The following is a 20,172-nucleotide window of genomic DNA, read 5'->3' on the forward strand; positions in this document are numbered from 1 at the left end:
TATTTGGTAACATATTTGTTTGAGTCACCTTTTGTACGAAACTCCAGGTAGCAACAACAAGCATGGCGGCCTGTCGAAGTCGTCTGATACGAGAGCCACGTCGGCATGAAAAAGTTTGATTTTGTAGTGTGAGATGAAAACAGTACATCCTCATGAGCCTGCCTGTAGAAGAGGACGATAGTAGAATGTTATCGTCGACATATCCACCCTCAGTAAACGATTGGATGAAGGCAATACGCAGGCCAACCCAGTACCGTGTTGGTAACGCCAGGGTTCAGTTGAAACCAAGGGTAGTCTTTTATGCTGTTACTTTGTCCGTTGCGATACTGATACTGTTGGTTATGGTGATCCCGAGGCCACAACGACAACCATGCTTTGTTCGCAGAGACGTGATATACAGCAACAAATATCCACTGTCTGATCCTTTGACCGTACTTTTTGGTAAAAAGTACAAGATTGCCCTTGTAACGGACTTGGACACGAGCTCGAAAGGCGAGAAATCTAATACATGGTACAGCTACTTCAGAACTGGCAACTTAACAATATCAGATGATCATTTCTCAGTAAGGTTTTCCCTCGATGCCCCTATAAAGGTGGAATCTACACTGGCACAAGGTGGACGCGGCATGGAACTATCAGAGCTAGTTGTTTTCAATGGAAGGCTTTACACAGTGGATGACAGAACTGGCATTGTGTATGAAGTAATTGACAACAAAGTCGTACCATGGGTTGTTCTTCCTGATGGTGATGGGACAAATAATAAAGGTATTATTTGGAACCCTTTAGCGTTCTTCACTTGTTTAATCAATAGTGAATTGTTGAGCATAAAACTATTACATTGTTAGTTACCATTCAAAGGCCATGACTCTCCTGAGTAATCAGGAGTCTTAGTAGTGAGGAATGTCACTGTCAGGCCTCATCATCAAAATAATAGATACATGTATATATATATATATACGACTTCTGTCTGTCTGTGTGTGTGTGTGTGCGCGATGCACGGCCAAAGTTCTCGATGGATCTGCTTCAAATTTGGTGGGCATATTCAGGTACACCCGATGTAGGATCCGGTCCGGTCCCCCCTCTGAAGTAGTCCCCCGGGGGACCAATTCGTGGCAAAAACTGCTCTATAATGGTCCCCCCTTAGACATCCAGCCTCGTTTTTCTTGTTACAATGTTAGTAATGTTACCAGCAATTTTAGAGAAAAGAAAGGAAAGAATCAGAGACTGGTTTCATTTCTTCTTATCAGTATTTATTTATTATTCATTTTATTTCATGTGATTTTTCTTTTGAACGGCATTATAAATCAGATCTATTTTATTTTCTGCAAAATATAGTCAAACAAAGAGATTGCTGTCTGTGCACTACATAATACCGGACGAAGATATAGATTGAAAATGGCTTGAATGCCTAAGAAAAACGAGGCTGGATGTCTAAGGGGGGACCATTATAGAGCAGTTTTTGCCACGAATTGGTCCCCCGGGGGACTACTTCAGAGGGGGGACCGGACCGGATCCTACACCGGGACAGGACACAACCTGGTCGATATTTCAACACGTGCTCTCAGCGCGCAGCGCTGAACCGATTTTGGTTCCACCTCAGCTACCCGGGCCCCCATACTGACACACCAAAGCCAAAGTTCTCGGTGGATCTTTTTCAAATTTGGACACCGTATTCAGCTACACCCCGGACACAATATCATCGATGAGATATTTCAACACGTGCTCTCAGCGCGCAGCGCTGAACCGATTTTGGTTTTTCTGTTCATTTCACCATTCCCAGTAACTCTTCCTTATCTTCTCCATGTTTTCAGCGTTTACCTCCCTTCCTTCGTATGGTGCACTATAGTATGAGGGGGCATCTTCGGATATTCCCGGCGTTCTGTTACTATTTTTAGAAGGTCACCGCAGTGTCCAGAACGTAAATTGGACCCGTAAATTATCCTCACTGTAAAAGTGCAAAGGTCGAATCAATTTATAGCCACGCGAAAAATACACTGTCATCTATCTCTCTATATATACGGCTTCTCTGTGTTTGTGTGTGTGTGTGTGTGTGTGTGTCTCTCTATGTGGGCAACACCTGTGGATTGTTCAGTTCTGTTTGTGATGTGGTCTGGCGGCTTTTGTGTATTTGTATGTACTGGCCTTCCTTTGAGAAGCCATAACAGTTCAAAAGGGCTTAGAGATAAGCTCTAAATTGCTCAATCCTGTTTGAGTGGAGTTCGCCTCCAAAGGTGATTAACACGGTTACATTCGTCGACAAGGATGGGACTCGATATGGTCAGGAATGGCATTATGGCCACTGAATCATTTTCGTGCTGTTCCCATTCCACGAATCTGGGAGGGACCTAAGCTTGGCGGGTCCATTGTTCGGACCCGGCGAAGCCGGCGTACGGCTCTAAGTACTTCTTCCCGGCGAAGCCGGCTACCCGGCGAAGCGGGTATTCATCTAGTATATATATATACTAGATGATTACCCACTTCGCCGGGTACCGGGTACTCAAATGTGAGTGGCGCACCGTACGCCGGCTTCGCCAGGTGCCCGGCTTTGCCGGGTGAGTGGCGCACCGTACGCGATTGACGCCACACGAAGGAAGGGAGATAAACGCGCAAAACACTGGAGCAGATAAGGAAGAGTTACTGGGAATGGATGTACAGAAAAACCAGAAAAACCAAAATCGGTTCAGCGCTGCGCACTGAGAGCACGTGTTGAAAATTTTCATCGACCAGATTGTGTCCGGGGTCTACCTGAATATGCCCACCAAATTTGAAGCAGATCCATCGAGAACTTTGGCCGTGCATAGCGAACACACACAGACAGACAGACAGACACACACAAGCCGTATATATATATAGGTGACAGAGAGGCCATTGCGTTCCCATAGTGGTTTTGTAGGGCAAAGAAATTAGCTCTAAAATCTTAACCTGTTTGACTGGCCTTGTCTGCAAAGGTAATTCTTGTGCTTTGGGCACTAGGTTACAGATGAATACAGTTAAACGAGAGGTGATCATAGACAAAAAAGTAAAACCAAATTCTCTAATAACAGTTCTGATGCAGACTCCCCCACATCTGCTGCAATATTATTGCAATATTATTGCAGCATGGTGTGCAGCTGCTCTGGGAATTTAGGATTGTAACTTAGACTGCAAAAATGTTAAGAGACCCACAGACACATGAGTGTGGTTTGGTGGCTGTCAGTAACGATAAATTATTTGGCTTTCGATGCAGTGAAACATGCACTATTCAGAATTTTCTGGGTCCTTTATCGGCTTTATGTTGATAGTTTGCACTTGATGTTGTCCAGGGTTCAAATGCGAGTGGGCAACAGTGAAAGATCAACGCCTGTATGTTGGTGGGCTGGGCAAGGAGTGGACAACGACAGGTGGCAAGGTGGTCAACCTTAATCCTCAGTGGGTCAAGGCCATCAGTGCGTCTGGAGAAGTGGAGCACATTGATTGGCATGAGAATTACAATGCTCTGAGAAAGGTTACTGGAATGCAGCTGCCAGGTAGGACACCTTTTGTACACTTGTATTGTATGTTTGTCTGTGTTTCACGGTTTGTGCATGTGTTATTGCTAGGCCATTGCAGTCTTGAGCTGTTGTACTTTGGCCAAGTTCTTTCAGCTGACCATCTGAGGATTTTTTTCAATTCTTTGTCGGTTGCCTGCAATCACTGCCTGCTCCTACTCCTTGTCATCCTGGTTTGCACCCAATGACTCCAGTGTTCAAAAAGCATTTCAGGGTTTTTGATGGCTCTCTGTCCAGCTGCTTTGGATTGGATGGCCTTTACCCAGAACTCACAGAAGAGTTGCTGTCCAAAGCGAACAGGTCATATTAGTTTGTGGGTCAACCTATATTTTGAGAGGTTGCAGGGAAGTATCAGCAGCTTTCCTCTAAAAAAAAAAAAATATTGCCATCTGGCCAGGCTTATGTGTCTACCTAGCAGTCTTTCAACCCCTATGTTCATTTTGAAATGTTTCAGGGTACATCATTCATGAATCAGGGGTCTGGAGTGAAATCCACCGCAAATGGTTCTTCCTCCCTCGACGTGCCAGCAAGGAGAGATACGAGGAAAAAGCAGATGAAAGCAGAGGCACAAATCTTCTGTTTGTGGCTGATGAACATTTCCAAGACGTCAAAGTGAAGGCCATTGGAACTGTCAGCCCTACACATGGATTTTCATCTTTCAAATTTGTGCCTGGAACGGACGATACTGTGATAGTAGCGCTCAAAAGCCAAGAAGACGATGGCAAAATTGCTTCATATATTCTAGCTTTTAATATAGATGGGTCTATACTGTTACCAGAACAGAAAATTGGAGATGTAAAATACGAAGGAATAGAATTTGTTTGAGATTGAGAGTAGTATGTGTGTGTTTCTGTGTGTGTGTTATGATGTTGAGAGAGTGGACGGAAGATAGGAAGGGGTGATGCTGTTCACAGTTGCATGCATCATGCAGTTGTAAATAGATTTTTAATTGATTGGATAACAAGGTAACTTTTGACATAATGATAATCATAAATTACTTTGACCTAAGATTGATGGAAGGTACTTGACTGAATTGACTGCATTTTCTATGACCTATAATCATATGGCGCAAACTTGAAATTGGCAGATCTGTGGATAATGATTTGGATTCCCATTTACGCCAACAGGTGCAGTTAAGCAATACGAATCTGGGTGTGGTTTTGCTCATTTCACCTTTTGCCATGTGAATGTGTAAGATTTTAACTTATTTTTAAACATCGATTAAAATGTGTCTTGATTGTTTGGTAAGAAATGTGTTATTTATAGTGAAACAGTGGTTAATACATACAGTCCTTCTTGTGTATGGAATCACGTACATTATTTCAAGTCTGCACAGTACTTGACGTGGAAATGATCCCCTTTCTACTTGGACACATACCAAAAACCAACAGCCTCATTCTTTCTTGTGCACCAACATTGATTTAAAACAATGGTCACAGCACTTTCTACAGAAAGCAGTTAGACTCTTGAATTTGGGTATGTGTCCAAGTGGCAGGAGGCTCTTAGGCCAAAAAAAAAATAGTCTGTTTACGGTAACCCGACCGACCCTATTTTTTTCGCGCGACCCTAGACTTTTTTTTTTGCATTTGGGAAAAAAAAATCTTGGGTTTTTTTGCAAAATAACGTAAAAATATTGTTTTTGGGGGGGGGGGAAAAATCCCGACCTACCGACCCTATTTTATGGGCCTATGTTACCGTAAACAGACCTTTTTTTTTTTTTTTGCCTTATCGTGTGTAAAAGCCTGGAAAGAATTGTACTACAGTAGCATACATGCTCAGGTACACAAGAAGGAATGTAAGTGTAACCTTAACCCAGAGCCATCTTGACCATGGTGGTCTTTGGTGTTAACTCTTCTTATGTGTGCCTTTAACCTTATCAGCATAGAGATGTTGCTGTAATCATATGACCGAGCCTGTGATGAAATTAAAAGAAAATAGGTTCATCTTCTCTGATCAGCTTGCGTGAAAATGCTGTGAATTTGCTTGCATAATGCATTAACTTACAGAACACTAATTTTTATGTAAGGATGTTTTCGTGGATCCGTCAGTTTTATGGTTTCATCCTCATATTGTTTTCAATGGACATATCTTTTCCCCCTGATTAAATAAATTGGGCATGGGTGCGCTTTTAGTATACATGTACAGTACTTGGATGATGAGGCTCTTGTTTTGGGTCTACATATTTTTGATTTACCTCTGTGTGTTTGTGTGTGAAGCAGTACTTGACAATACATGTACACGTTTTATGATTTTAGCATATTTGCTCATTCCTTGGGGAGAGAGTAAGAGAGAAGTGGGTTTAGCCAAAGAAAGTGAGAAGGGGGTTGCGTGTTTTAAGAAGGATGAGAGGAAACCACTTGTGTTGGCTATACATTGGTACCTGCAATGTGAGGCCCCTCTGATGAGTGGACACCTCCCATGAAAGGACACCTTCTGGAGTCCCCTTGTTATAGATGACCCAACTATACCCGTCATGACATGCCACCTGCAATGGACAAACTGGTCCCAAGGGGGCCCTTAAATTGCCGGTACCACTGTATTGATACAATTCTTCATAGTTAGCTGCATTATGATTTTTGTTATATAACGTTTGGTTGCTTTGAAGTTTCTGTTTTTCTGTTGTCGTTCACTCATGTGCGTTTGTGAATCTTTTCCAGTGTGTGTGTGTGTGTGCTTTTACCTTTGCGAGTGAATGTTTGTTATACTGCTATTCAGAATGTATTAGCAGAAGTATTCTGCATTTGAAATCCACCAGTTGTAAGTGTGTTTGACCAGCCTTGTCAGAAGTGATGAATACATGTGCATGTTATTATTTAAACAGCATATTGTTGTCATAATACAGTGCTCTCATTCGTACTTACGTCTTTTACAGCACCCTTAACTTGAAGCACAATATGATTTATACTCTGGGATGCCTGCCAAAAAAGATATCAAAGATTTGGATAAACATTGTATATGATTTGGGGTTGTTTGCAACTAATGAAAGTATTTTGGTGACATCTAGTGTGAAGGATATGCACAGAGGGTCCTTGTCAGAGTGTAACATTATGAGGTGCATTTTTACTATTTCTTGCTTGTATTCACATGCCCACGGACATACCTTACAGTTACAGAGCCAATGTTTTGTGTTGACCGCAGCAGAATTTCTTGTAGAAAGTCCTCCTTGCCTGACCAACATTGGTGCTGCAAAATGTGGTTATGGAGGATTGTAGCTTGAGTGGGTACAGTGAAGACACATACAGCCCATTTCCATGGTTTTCGAACATGAATTTTTTATTTTTTTTGCTGTTGTTCTATTTGGTTGTAAAGGATATCTGAAGTGGAATGCATGAATGGAGACTATCAAGCTAGTTGGGAACTAAATCCAAAGTTCGAAACTATCGCTCTAGTGCGCAATGCATGGCACGATATTTTCAAATGTTCCGACCTAAGTTGGTGACTAACTTGCCTAAATTTGGTCCTCCTCCGAGGAGGACCAAATTCCTTAGTTTCGAACTATTGCAAAAATACAAATGGCGGCCGCCATGACAGTCTTTGATTTTGCTGTACAAAAAAATCAAATATTCGGCAGTCCGACGCATGAACCAAAGAATGATGTCGACAAAGAAGTTGAAACATTGATTGCGCTTTGGAGGGGGTTCAAATACAAGTCGTGAAGTGACCGGCACAGCTGATTTGGGACACGATCTACCTTGAGTCGGGAGATTTGCTATGAACATTGACTAAATTTCCACTTTTTACATCAGCGACTGTACAAATTTGGCTTGTACATCTTCCTGTCGCCGATTTTAATCGGTTTGGATCATCCAACAGGTAAGAGCAAGATTCATCCGTTGTGTGCGTGTAGTTTGTGTGTCCCACGGTGTGTGTGTTCGTTTGTGCGCCTCGGTGTGTGAGTGTGTGTCAGATTATATTGCAATAATACATCAGTTTGTTAGAAAGTGAGAGCAAGGGTAGATCTAGATCTATGGGCCAGGCAGTACTGTCTGAGTGTCTCCGAAACGGTGTTCAGTGTCATAGGAAAATAGGCCTACGAGCCATTGTGTAGTGGTGACGATGAAAGATACAGTTGTTGTTTTTCTGACAGTGACATTGACAATGAACGATCGTCAATGCATCAATGATTATGCACAGCAGCATCGGTTTCTTCGGAACTGTGCACTGTTGACTGAATTTCCCACGGTGGAGCAATGAACAGTAGACACTAAAACAAAGCTAATCTAATGCATTGAAGCATCGCTGTAGATCTATCTCATTCAACTAACAATATAATGCAGTGAATGGCAAATCTATCTCTGAATGAACTGTTGTGTATCCTTATTTGCTGTAAATGTCCTGGCTCACACTGCACTCCCAACATTAGAAGTATGTTTTCTAAGCTGAATGCATATGTATAATTTGATATAGTAAGTGTGTAAAGCCAAGAGTAACACTAACTGGCCCAAAACAATTTTTGTGTGTATACAAATGAAGAAAGAAACTGACTTCACTTGAATCACTGCCACTGAAAGTGTGTCTATTGTGTATTTTTAGAAGGGTTATTCAAGAATGACTTATTTTTCTGTTTAAATACTTGATATTTACTCTGCATGAACAGAGTCAGAGGTAAATGCTGCTGTATAAACTATGATTGTGAAAGAGGGAATAAAAGAATCAATGAGCGAGTGGTTTAATTATAATACAGTTATTATTTATTGTTAATTAATTATTTTATGGTGTGTTTTTTCAGGCCTCCTAAGAAACCAGAGATGATGTGTGATGAAGTGTTCATACAGCTCTTGCATTCAGATATATATATGGATTCTGGAGAGGATTCAGACTGAGTGAACATGCTGCTTTACAGACTACCATGAAGAGTAAGTCACACATTTCTGTACCACTACCAAGTACCTGCTTGTGCCTATTAAATTGTTATTGTAAAATTGATTTATGATATGTAAATTGGCACTGGTGATAGTAGTTTGAAGCTGTGTAGATGTTTTTGGCAGACTTTTGTACGTTGTGTTGTAAAGAGATCTGCGTTTCACATTAGATGCACTTACAATCTAGATAGATACATTCAGCTATGTCAACACTTGTTACATCTGAATCTGAGAGTAGTGGCAGGAGATGCAAGTTTATTGACACAAAAACATTACGGCTTTGTATAAAATAAATTCTTACATCTGTATGTATCCTTGCATAGTACAATTTGTACTATTTATACAAAATGATACATAAAGCTTGGTTTTAGTTCTCTTTCTCTTCTCAAATCCTTTGCCACTATTCTTAAAGTAAATTACACAGTGTGAATGAACTAATGCAGCACAGGAAAGTAAAACAAAATTGCAAGATAAAATGAAATCATTACTAATTTACTGGAATTATTTTAAAGGCACATACAGTTATTCTTCCCTTGGCTCACCATCCTAGATCTTGCCAGGCTTTTACATGGAATAAGAATGAATCTGTTCACTCGGATACTTCTACATTCAACACCCTGGCTTCTTCCTGCTCAGAGTTAGATTTTGTTGTGGAAACCACTCTCAGATTAACAAAAATGTTACTTCTTTACTTCTGCGAGTGACTTTTGAGAAATTCGTTCATAAACAAAATTCAACTATGCACATGAAGCAGTCACTGACTGTCAGGGTGTCAATATTTTATGTGTTTGGGTGAAGTTATGTTCCTATCCCATGTACAACTGTCCAGATCTGAAATGGCCAAAATCAATGGGATCAACACACATCCCCAGAATCTTCATCACTGGAAAATGTGGTGGGTTGAATGTATTTTAATAAAAAGGCTGACAGGCGAGTGCTTTGGATCCTGAAAGTTCTGTTTTGGACTGAAATCGAGACACATTTCCCAATGAAACTCAAACTGTATAGTGTTGATGCTGAAGAGCGAAAGTGTGTGGGTTGAGGGCACACTTGTTTTTGACTAAAATCGAGAAACATTTCTGCCGAGCACAAAGTTCATACACGCACAGATTTTTTTTTAATAGTTTAGATTACAATATCACACACACCATCCCCGATCCCAATGGTCATGTGAAGAGCAAGTGCTTCCTCACCCCCCCCCCACCCCACACACACACACACACTGCTCAACACGTACACACCTTCTCCCCCCAACACACACCCTCCCCTCGCTAACCAAAACCCATCCCCGTGAATACTGAAGGTGCTCAGTTATATGTTTTCTTTATTTTTCAGGAAGGACCGCTACATTAAGGGAAGGTTTGCACCTTGGTTCCTGGGTTCGCTGGGGACGATGATCAAATTCAGAGTACCATCACAATTCTGTGCTTTTCCATCTGATTCGGCTGAGAATGCTTGCAGAGGTTTCTACACTACCCGTCATAAAAAGTAGGCAGATGCGTTTGAGGGCAGATCTTACTGATGAGGCTGTTGATTGAAAAACCAAGTATATGACTGAAAAGGCCATTAATTTCCCTACTTTATTCAGAAACAAAATTGGGTTTTCATGACGTAGTGTCTATGCAGTGAAACCTGCAACACAGACACCCCCCCCCTCCCACAAATCAAATTCACAAAATCAAGCTTCCCGTGTTAAAATCAACAACACAAATCAGAACAACTAAACCGAAACTCAAACATGTTTTGCATGTCATTAGACAGAACAATCAAATCTTTATCCAAAACAGTCCGTTTTGTTCACATATATCTTGTCTAACATGAACGCTATGGCATGCTGAGCGTGTAGTTGTCAATCCTCTCAGTTTTTGAAGTCGTTTTAGCGGGTAATGAGACCAAAAAAGTACAAAAATGAGACCAAAAAATGGTACATTTCAGTAACTCCTCAACGCATTGTCTTAAAACTTGTCAGTGATTTGGGCTAACACATGTCGTTAAGTACACACGGAATCTCAAGTCATGTGAGATATTAGTTCTGCTGTTGCGCGACATGCCAGAACGAATTTTAAAAATAAAAATGTACCCTGTCCAATGAACTGAATTTGTAAAAAAAAACAAGTCGCGTAAGGCGAAAATACAACATTTAGTCAAGTAAAAGTAGCTGTCGAACTCACAGAATGAAACTGAACGCAATGCCATTTTTCAGCAAGACCGTATACTCGTAGCATCGTCAGTCCACCGCTCATGGCAAAGGCAGTGAAATTGACAAGAAGAGCGGGGTAGTAGTTGCGCTAAGAAGGATAGCACGCTTTTCTGTACCTCTCTTTGTTTTAACTTTCTGAGCGTGTTTTTAATCCAAACATATCATATCTATATGTTTTTGGAATCAGGAACCGACCAGGAATAAGATGAAAGTGTTTTTAAATTGATTTCGACATGCCACTTTTGTGATTCGAATTGCCCCGAATGTTACAATCTTGAGCGCTTAGATCGGGCAAGTTTGGCTACCGCTCAATTTTAAAACCCGTACCGTTGAGTCGATCCCCAAAATTGGGAACTTAATTTAAAATTGCACAAAAGTCAGCCTATTTGATCTTCAAAATTGTCACTTTGTAGAAGGGTCATGCATAGGCTGAAGTTTATGTCCACAAATGTAGGTTATTAACTTGTTGTGGGTTGCATTGTTTTTGGGTCAACCTGTATTTGGTTTTTTTAATAAACGGCCTCATCATAAAGATTTGCCCTCAAACGGATCTGCCTACTTTTTATGACGAGTATTATAGTTGGCTCAGTGGCTAAAGAAACATTCTACAGGATGAATAAACAAACAAACAAATCTCATGATTCTCTGTGCTTTAATGTGTGTGTGTGTGTGTGTGTGTTTTGGGGAGTTTGTTTTGGTTTTTAGTGAGAGGATGGCTGGTGGTTTGGATGGGGTGAAAAGCTGAGTGACACTGTGATTGTGGATAATTAAATTGTTGTTGCTGCTGTCAGTTTCAAGGCACCGTTCTTCTTGCAAACGCCAAGTTTGGCTTACTATTTTATATCTGCATGGGCTCTTACATGAGGTTAGGCCATCTATACACTTTGATACATACCAAACATTTACATTCTGACTGGGTCATGTGCAAAGTTGGAATGTTTGAATGAATACATTTTGCGGATTGATGCCAGTAGAAGTTAAACAAATTAATTGATCAAACATTCCAACACTTCAAAGTAAACACACGTGTTTTTGACAGCTGGTATATGTTAAAGTGGAGGGATGGTTTTATTCCACGTGAAGCCTGCATGCCACATCTGAGACGTTGAGCGAAATCGTTTACACAAAATATGCAATCATTGTTTATCATCATTTATGATTTAAATTAAAACGTTCATACACAATGACACAACAAATGTCGGAAACTCAAAAGAACACAATCATGAAAGAATAAAAGATGATCAATGCAGCAAAACGCGCCACTTGTACAGAGTGGGTTACAATTTCATTCTTTGTTTAATTTAGCCTTCACATTTCCCTTATCATATCTTATATTTTAACATCGTTCTGTTCTTGTCAGCTTGAAATGTTTGCAGATTTTACTCACGAAACAGGTTAGTCTTCTGAAGTCAGTGCAACATCAAAGCTAAAATTTCACACATGAGATGCATTTTGATGATCAGCTCTACCATACCGAAGCAATGCATTTAAACTGGCGCAGATTAATTTTCAAATGATGTTCAAGAAACAGCTAGCTTCCTTATAGACAGAGTGTCTAAGTTACAAAATATAGTCATCTCAGTATCCAACTTCATTACCTCTGTTTCTTTGCTTGCTTAGAAGAACTTCTCAGAGTGTTTGGGGCATTCATCAAACAAGATCATACACATTAAAATATTGTCACTTCCTACTCATTGAATAATGTATTCATTGTATCTAATTATTCATGTTAAAGACCAGCACAAAATTGCAATCATTTAAATATGTCACTGACATATAAAGTATTCTACCCGATCTGGAAAAAAGGAAGAAAATCATAAGTGCATGATTCAAATCACTGATGATGTCTTGTCTTTACATCTCACAATTCTTTTACTAGTTTATTTTGTAAGTAGAACACCAGGCCAAAACATTGTTGGCTCCTTTTGTATGACATCACACATTTTCAAGGATTTGCTTGCTAACTTGCTTGTTTCTTAATTTGTTTCATGATCGCTCCAAATTACATTCCTTCCTTTATCTGGCACTCTTGTTCTCAACTTTGTCCCTCCCTCTTAGCGGTTTAGAGAGAGAGAGTGAGTGTGTGTGTGTGTGTGTGTGTGTGTGTTAGTGTGTGCGTATGCCTGTGTGTGTGAGAGAGAGAGAGATAGAGACTGAGAGAAAGAAAGAGAGAGAGTTGATCTATTGTCTTGATTCCCTCATTCAATTTTCTTTTGTTGTATAGTGTAGAACTTAGACAGCTTCGTGACATACCTGTGGTGCGGTTTTATGGTCGTTTAACTCTCCATCGGTGAACCATGCAATTATTTCTCTTCAACGATTACTCGGTCTCTACTGACAACTCTAAACTCCACAAAACACGACTTTTTTCAGTTCAGAAATGTCAGTTTCGCTCCCATAAATTGAAACACAAACTTAAATACATCCATACATCATTGTCTGTTACAAAGTTCCAGCTTTGCTTTAAAATGCACAATCAGTATGAGGGACACGGACTTTTTCCCAGTACATACCGACTGAGCCATCACTCAAATCTTCGACGACACTGACTCAGCCTATATGCTGCGTACATCTCCCCGGTCGGGCAGTTTTAGCTCTCGTAATGTGCGGAAGAACTGAGAAAAACATTTGCGTTCTGCCTATGTTTGTCTTGTTTGCTCGCCAAAATAATATTGCATCGATCAACCACTCAAGTTCGCACTGTTACCATGCTCCCAATCCCATGCTGGTTTGTTTACCACTTTCGAAGGTGAAGAGTTCACCGCGCCTGCGCAATGACGGGGATTTCCCTATGACGTCACCTGAAAGTTATGACCTACTCTTTTAGCTGGTAACTAAGTAGTCTCGACCAAGTTCGCTCTCATGCATTGCAGACTGACTAAATCTTTAGTTACGAACTGCGTAGTTCGAACCTACGTTTAGTTGCTAACTATAATAGTCTCCATTCATGCATTCCACTACAGAAGTGCTCACAGTTACTGCCTATTATTTAAAGCTGGCAAGCTGTAAGCGATATCTTTGGTCAGTAGGTGAATGTGCTGTTATTTGTCAGGCAGACTAGTATCTTTTTCAATATATTTGCTTGGTAGTCGGTACTGTTACATTTTAATCCATGTTAATGTATATATATATCTATCTATATCTATATACGGCTTGTATCTGTCTGTCTGTGTCACTTCACGATGCACAGCCAAAGTTCTCGATGGATCTGCTTCAAATTTGGTGGGCATATTCAGGTAGACCCCGGACACAATCTGGTCGATGAAAATTTTCAACACGTGCTCTCTGCGCGCAACCGATTTTGCTTTTTCTGTACATCCATTCCCAGTAACTCTTCCTTATCTTCTCCAGTGTTTTGCGCGTTTATCTCCCTTCCTTCGTGTGGCATCAATCGCGTACAATGCGCCGGCTTTGCCGGGTATTCGGCTCTACTTATACTAGATATACTAGATGAATACCCGCTTCGCCGGCTTTGCCGGGAAGAAGTAGAGCTGAGTGGCGCACCGTTCGCCGGGCGAGTGGCGCACTGTATGCGATTGACGCCACACGAAGGAAGGGAGATAAACGCGCAAAACACTGGAGAAGATAAGGAGCGTTGTGGACAGTGACTTTCTAAAAATAATAACGGGAATATGGATTGAGCGTTGTGGACAGTGACCTTCTAAAAATAGTAACGGGAATATGGATTGACGCCACACGAAGGGAGATAAACGCGCAAAACACTGGAGAAGATAAGGACAGACCTGTTTACCCCCATAAGTGTTTTGGAGTAATGCTCAGCCCCAAAAATAGTAATCCTGGCACAAAAATAGTAATCATCCAGCATTCGTCGCCAATTACAACGCACATGACAACTGTGTCTGCGAAACGCAATCATGCACATATATCCATCATTCACACATCAGTCAGTTTTTGTAGTCATCATAATTTCAAAGAAGATCACATCAAAAGCACATGCATCACTGATTCTTTTTCTTTTGCTCGTAGTAGGCCTTTTTCAGTGTGTCAAGCGCTTCTCTACTGTACTTGCGCTTGCCGAATGAGTGAGGGCGAGACTTCACCACTAGAATAAGGCTCTCCAGCGTCTCATCAGACAGACATGATCTCTGGTCAGTCCTGTGCTTTTTCACCCCATTTTGCCATTGAAAAAAACAATGCCAAACATGTGAATAGATAAAAAAAAATAAAAAAATAAAAAAAATGTTTTTGTTTTTTTTTTACATTTTTTTTATTTATGAAAATCGTAGTCTTGACACGGATAGCGGAATGGCGTATTTTTTTCAGAAAATCGTAATAAATTACGCCAAAATCGTAAGGGTAAACAGGTCTGTAAGGAAGAGTTACTGGGAATGGATGTAGTGGATCTACAGAAAAACCAAAATCGGTTCAGCGCTGTGCGCTGAGAGCACGTGTTGAAAATTCTCATCGACCAGGTTGTGTCCGGGGTCTACCTGAATATGCCCACCAAATTTGAAGCAGATCCATCGAGAACTTTGGCTGTGCATCACGAACACACACGTCGTATATATATATATAGATACATACATGTTATCCTTACAAGAGGGTTTCAAGAGTAGAGTATCATAGTAAGCAAATGGGCCATTTTGTTGAAACAGGCAGTTATTTTGATGCCAACTGAACCCTTCATCGACCAGTCGGGGAAACAACCTGCACACATTGAGCGCATATCTGCAAGCTGGAGATAAAGATATCAAGACAAGAGTATGTCGATAGCTTTAGTCTGATATTAATTGGGCAAAGTCGACTTCACACAGCTTTGATACAGAATTAAACAAAAAGACTTCTTGAAGTCTTTGCTCACTGAACTTTGCTCTCACACATTTTATGTTTTACTGTGGCTTTTTGTTTAGCAAAATAGTAGTGGTCAATGTTTTCTGTTGAAATATAAATGTAGTTTCAACTTTTTCAGAATAGTGTTTAGAGTCCCTGTTATTTTTTTTGTAAATTTTCTCATGACAGGAACAATAGAGTTCATTTATTGCATCTGGTGCTGCTAATTTTATGTCATGTAGCATTGTTAAGATGTATATTTTTGTGTATGAATTCCCATCGTTCCTTAGTATCAGTTGAGCATTTTTTTATTTTGTTACTCCTAGTACAGAGGTTTAAAAGTCACTGAATATTTAGCTGTAAATGTTAGAGGATTGCATTTAAGCCACCAGTTCTAGCATCATATTATAAAAAACAAATGTTCATAGACAGACTTCATATCCATATTTTGCCGAGTTATTTGATCCTTCAGTGAACTTGACAGGAGGGTATGTTTTTATGTGCACACCTTTTGATTAGTGCTTTTGTGAACAAGAAACAATTAACAAGTGGCTCTATCCCATTTCCCCCCTTTCCCCATCGCGATATAACCTTGAAAACGACGTTAAACACCAAATAAAGAAAGAATGTGCACACCTGCTAGGCATGAGCAGCGTTCATCATCCCTCCCTCACCCCATTCACTCAGTTAATATTTGCACGTGTGCAAATTTTCTGAGTTCCACTCAGATCAGCATGTGAAATACATGTAAATCTTTTTTCCCCACAAGAGAGATCAGTCAGTTGAACTTGATGCTTGTAAAGAAGATGGTTCTGGGAAAAAGTTTGAATGAAGGGTATTTGTTACAACTTGGAAGTGATATAGCCTTGGCCCTTGTGGTACGGGCCAGTAAACAATGTCAGACCAAAAATAAGTTAGTGTATACGGTCTGTTTGTTGTTTTACAGTGGATATTGCTAAATTAAGGACATGAATATTCAATGCAATAAAGCTATTATGTGATCCACATTTGTTTGTTTTTTTGTTCATTTGTTTTGCTGTTGTGTGCAGCAAAGAATCTGGATATAATGTACGACTAATCCACCTAGTCATTCCTATCCCCTGTCCCAACAACCTACCATGTTATGCAACACACACACACTCTATTGTTATGCAACACACACTCTATTAAAAAAAAAGAACAAGTGTATTTCTTTTTTTAATTGTAACTAGCTACATGTATTCACATTAAATTTTCTTTAAACAGACAAAAGCTTATTTTAATGCTCCGGAAATATGCTCCGGAAATGAAACGTTTACATCGGATCCATGGACACACTTGTCTGAAGAATTTTCAGTTATGTTCATTATGTCCAAAGTTCACAGAATTTCTTTTCCACCATGATTCCCATGTTTTGTATTTTAGTTAAGAAAAAAAAATGGAAGGCAGCTAACATGGATGCATCACAAATTTTGAAATAATTTGGTTTCATTATGATGGAATACTTTATTCCTACACCAAAAGATCTTGCACAGGAAGTCACAAAAACACCACAGAAGAATCATAAATAGTGAAAGAGAAATGTATGATTTTAACACGTTCAAGGCCAGCACAGGCTTCTTGGCTCTGAATGGGTCACGGCAGTTTCCTTGGTGCGATGACTGTACGCATTCACTTGTCCGTTTCATCTGCAAAATACAAGCACATTTGAAAAGCAATTTGCATATTAATCAGTATCTCTAAATCTAGAGGAAACGAAGACTACAAACAAATATTTACACTGGTTATTTACACATCAGTAAATGCCAGCCTAAAATGTTACACAACACATACATACTCTCTCTCGCTTCCTACCACTACTCATTCCTTTCCAATAAAACACACCTATCAAGTGCAAGCTAACATACCATCAGATTCAGACTCGTCATCATCCTCGCTGGAAGAGTCGTCATCATCCTCAGACTCAAAGGTGTGGTCAGGAATGTCGTAGATTCGCACCACAGGCTGAAAAGAAGAAGAATAGCTCAGAAATATGCCAAAATTCAACAAGATGCAATCAATTAATAAATCCGCACAACAAAATAAAGGGAAAGGTGATGGTATGCCAAAGCCAAACAAGAAGGGCAAAGCCCATACGACTCACATGCTTTACACATTTTTCCTACCAAAATACATGTGACCTTGACCAGGTCATCCAAGGTCATGCAACACAAAGCTGTTAATTCAAGACATAGGAAGTACAATGGTGCTTATTGGCTCTTTCTACCATGAGATATGGTCACTTTTAGTGGTTCACTACCTTATTTTGGTCACATTTCATAAGGGTCAAAGTGACCTTGACCTTGATCATATGTGACCGAATGTGTCTCATGATGAAAGCATAACATGTGCCCCACATAATTTTTAAGTTTGAAACAGTTATCTTCCATAGTTCAGGGTCAAGGTCACTTCAAAATATGTATACAATCCAACTTTGAAGAGCTCCTGTGACCTTGACCTTGAAGCAAGGTAAACCAAACTGGTATCAAAAGATGGGGCTTACTTTGCCCTATATATCATATATAGGTGAGGTATTGAATCTCAAAAACTTCAGAGAAAATGGGAAAAATATGAAAAATAGCTGTTTTTTAGGCAACATTTATGGCCCCTGCGACCTTGACCTTGAAGCAAGGTCAAGATGCTATGTATGTTTTTTGGGGCCTTGTCATCATACACCATCTTGCCAAATTTGGTACTGATAGACTGAATAGTGTCCAAGAAATATCCAACGTTAAAGTTTTCCGGACGGACGGACGGACGTCCGGACGGACGGACGGACGGACGGACGACTCGGGTGAGTACATAGACTCACTTTTGCTTCGCATGTGAGTCAAAAACCTACATGGATGTTTGCACATTCATTTGACAAGTTCACTTTGAAAGAAAAAATACTTTACATTTGATAGAAAAGTCTAAAACTCATGACATTTATTTCTTGAAATACCGGACAACCAAGTAATCACCTCAATTCAACTGTACTCTCTAAACTCCCTGAAAAAGTGTTTGTGCTAGCATAGGCCATAAGTCCAGCACAATATACACAAAAATGGGTACTTTCTACACTCATAAAGTTCTCTGTTAGTGTTACACCAAGCGCATAGTCCGAGGTGAGCCAATAAAATTGTATGTACACTCCTCAATATCTTCTGTGCCTGTAAGTCAAGCACAAACACACACAAATGTACGTTCTATACACCTCGAAAATGTCTCTGTCCCATAGTGTTTCGTTTGTCTTTGTGTTAATTGCACCACCATTTCAATTTCTCCATGTGAGATAAGAGTTAATTTTGATTTGATTTGTTTTCCTTTACTTCAAACAACTCTAGCATAAAACAGAAAATCTTCCCACCTTGTTGGGGTCTTTCATGATGAGGTACTTGCCCTCCTTGAGCTTCATGCAAGTGTCCACCACGCAGCGCAGGATGCCCCAGGCGTTGTCCATGTTGAGGTTGATCTGAGCAGCGAACTCTGTGGGCTTGAACTGCTGCGTGCCCAGGATCACGTGCTTGGCGGTGTCCTTCACGTGCTGGCGAGACACGTAGCTGAAAACGCGCACAGTTGATGAGTGTATTCTATGCCAATGTCTGTCATTAAACATCAGGTAGTATGTATGAATAATCCTGAAATATACCGTATAAGCAAGGATGGGCTAAAGAACTTAGAAGTGTTGGTGAGTCTGGAAATAAAAACACTGAAAGATACAGATGAACACACACTAAAAGATTCCACTGTTAAAGTAAATAAAAGTCTTGCCCTCTTTTTCACAAATGAACACAACAATGCTGACAAGGTGTAATTATTGTGAGCTTCCTGTTTAGACTTTGCAATTTGTTAAACTGGGTTGGAGAGTGCTTTTCTCTCTGCTTGCCAAGCCAGTATCCATTCCTTAAAACTTTATTTCCCACGCCCCTCTCTTCAAAGTGTAAGAACAAAAACATCAACTGTTGCAAGACTTTTGTTTGTTACATGCTGTCCCACTAAAATGCTCATGCACAAGAACTTTTCTTCTGCCTCCTTTCAACTCACCCAAACTTGATCTGGTCTGAGGCAGCCAGGATGGACGCGACTGTCCACTTGGCCAGTTTACTGCTGTTGTTTTTCAGCTCTGTGGCCAACACCGCACCACGCTGACTGTCCAGACGACTGCGCCAGTCCACACCACCTGAATGCTGAAACACACAGAGAGGAAGAAATGTATAAATAATATGTGTCACATCTTTGCCTTTCACATCCTGCCTCTCAAAATTAACAATTTTTTCCACATTTTATTCACATGGAGATAAATTAAGTCAGAGTTATTCAGTTCGTTTGCCTGTTCAGTCAACGGTCAGAGCCGTGAGTGAGGGATAAACTTGACTGTTTTATTATGTACCCAGGATATCGGAACTGGAAGGAGAAGTAATTGATCTCCATCAGTGCGGAGCCCGGGAGTTTGTGTTCCTGTCGTTATCTTATACCACAACACAGTCAACATCATGGTATACAAATGTCTTAACAGGGTAAATCTAGAAGTCTGAATGTGAGTGATTGTTGTGCCCTTTACACGTGCAATATATTTTGTGTTAAAAGCCCTTAATTTTAAAAATAATCACGTAAGTTGAAAGGAAATTTTTTTTTTACCCAGGATATCGGAACTGGAAGGAGAAGTAATTGATCTCCTTCAGTGCGGAGCCTGACAGTTTATATTCCTGTCGTTATCTTATACCACAACATGGTCAACATCATGGTATACAAATGTCTTAACAGGGTAAATCTAGAAGTCTGAATGTGAGTG

General features: G+C 40.2%; 2 protein-coding genes across 3 annotated transcripts in view; one reads left to right on the forward strand and one right to left on the reverse strand.

Annotated features, from left to right (window-relative positions):
- The first annotated feature begins 37 nt into the window (after nt 1–37).
- Nucleotides 38–6,131, forward strand: LOC138960221 (soluble calcium-activated nucleotidase 1-like). Its single transcript, XM_070332007.1, has 3 exons — nt 38–765; nt 3,303–3,506; nt 3,982–6,131. Exons 1-3 carry the CDS (start codon nt 153–155, stop codon nt 4,350–4,352), a joined length of 1,188 nt encoding a protein of 395 aa, XP_070188108.1. The 5' UTR covers nt 38–152; the 3' UTR covers nt 4,353–6,131.
- A 10,433-nt stretch (nt 6,132–16,564) lies between these two features.
- Nucleotides 16,565–20,172, reverse strand: part of LOC138960220 (eukaryotic translation initiation factor 3 subunit D-like) — a 39,628-nt gene continuing 36,020 nt past the window's right edge. For both annotated transcript variants that reach the window (XM_070332005.1, XM_070332004.1), the window contains exons 11-14: nt 19,425–19,567; nt 18,748–18,940; nt 17,267–17,363; nt 16,565–17,047 (exon numbers count right to left, since the gene is read on the reverse strand). In XM_070332005.1, the coding sequence (XP_070188106.1) occupies nt 17,031–17,047; nt 17,267–17,363; nt 18,748–18,940; nt 19,425–19,567 (450 nt within the window). In that variant the 3' untranslated portion in view covers nt 16,565–17,030. The remainder of the gene's footprint in view (nt 17,048–17,266; nt 17,364–18,747; nt 18,941–19,424; nt 19,568–20,172) is intronic.

Source organism: Littorina saxatilis, linkage group LG2 (assembly GCF_037325665.1).
Source record: "Littorina saxatilis isolate snail1 linkage group LG2, US_GU_Lsax_2.0, whole genome shotgun sequence".
In the NCBI taxonomy this organism is placed as follows: Eukaryota; Metazoa; Mollusca; class Gastropoda; order Littorinimorpha; family Littorinidae; genus Littorina; species Littorina saxatilis.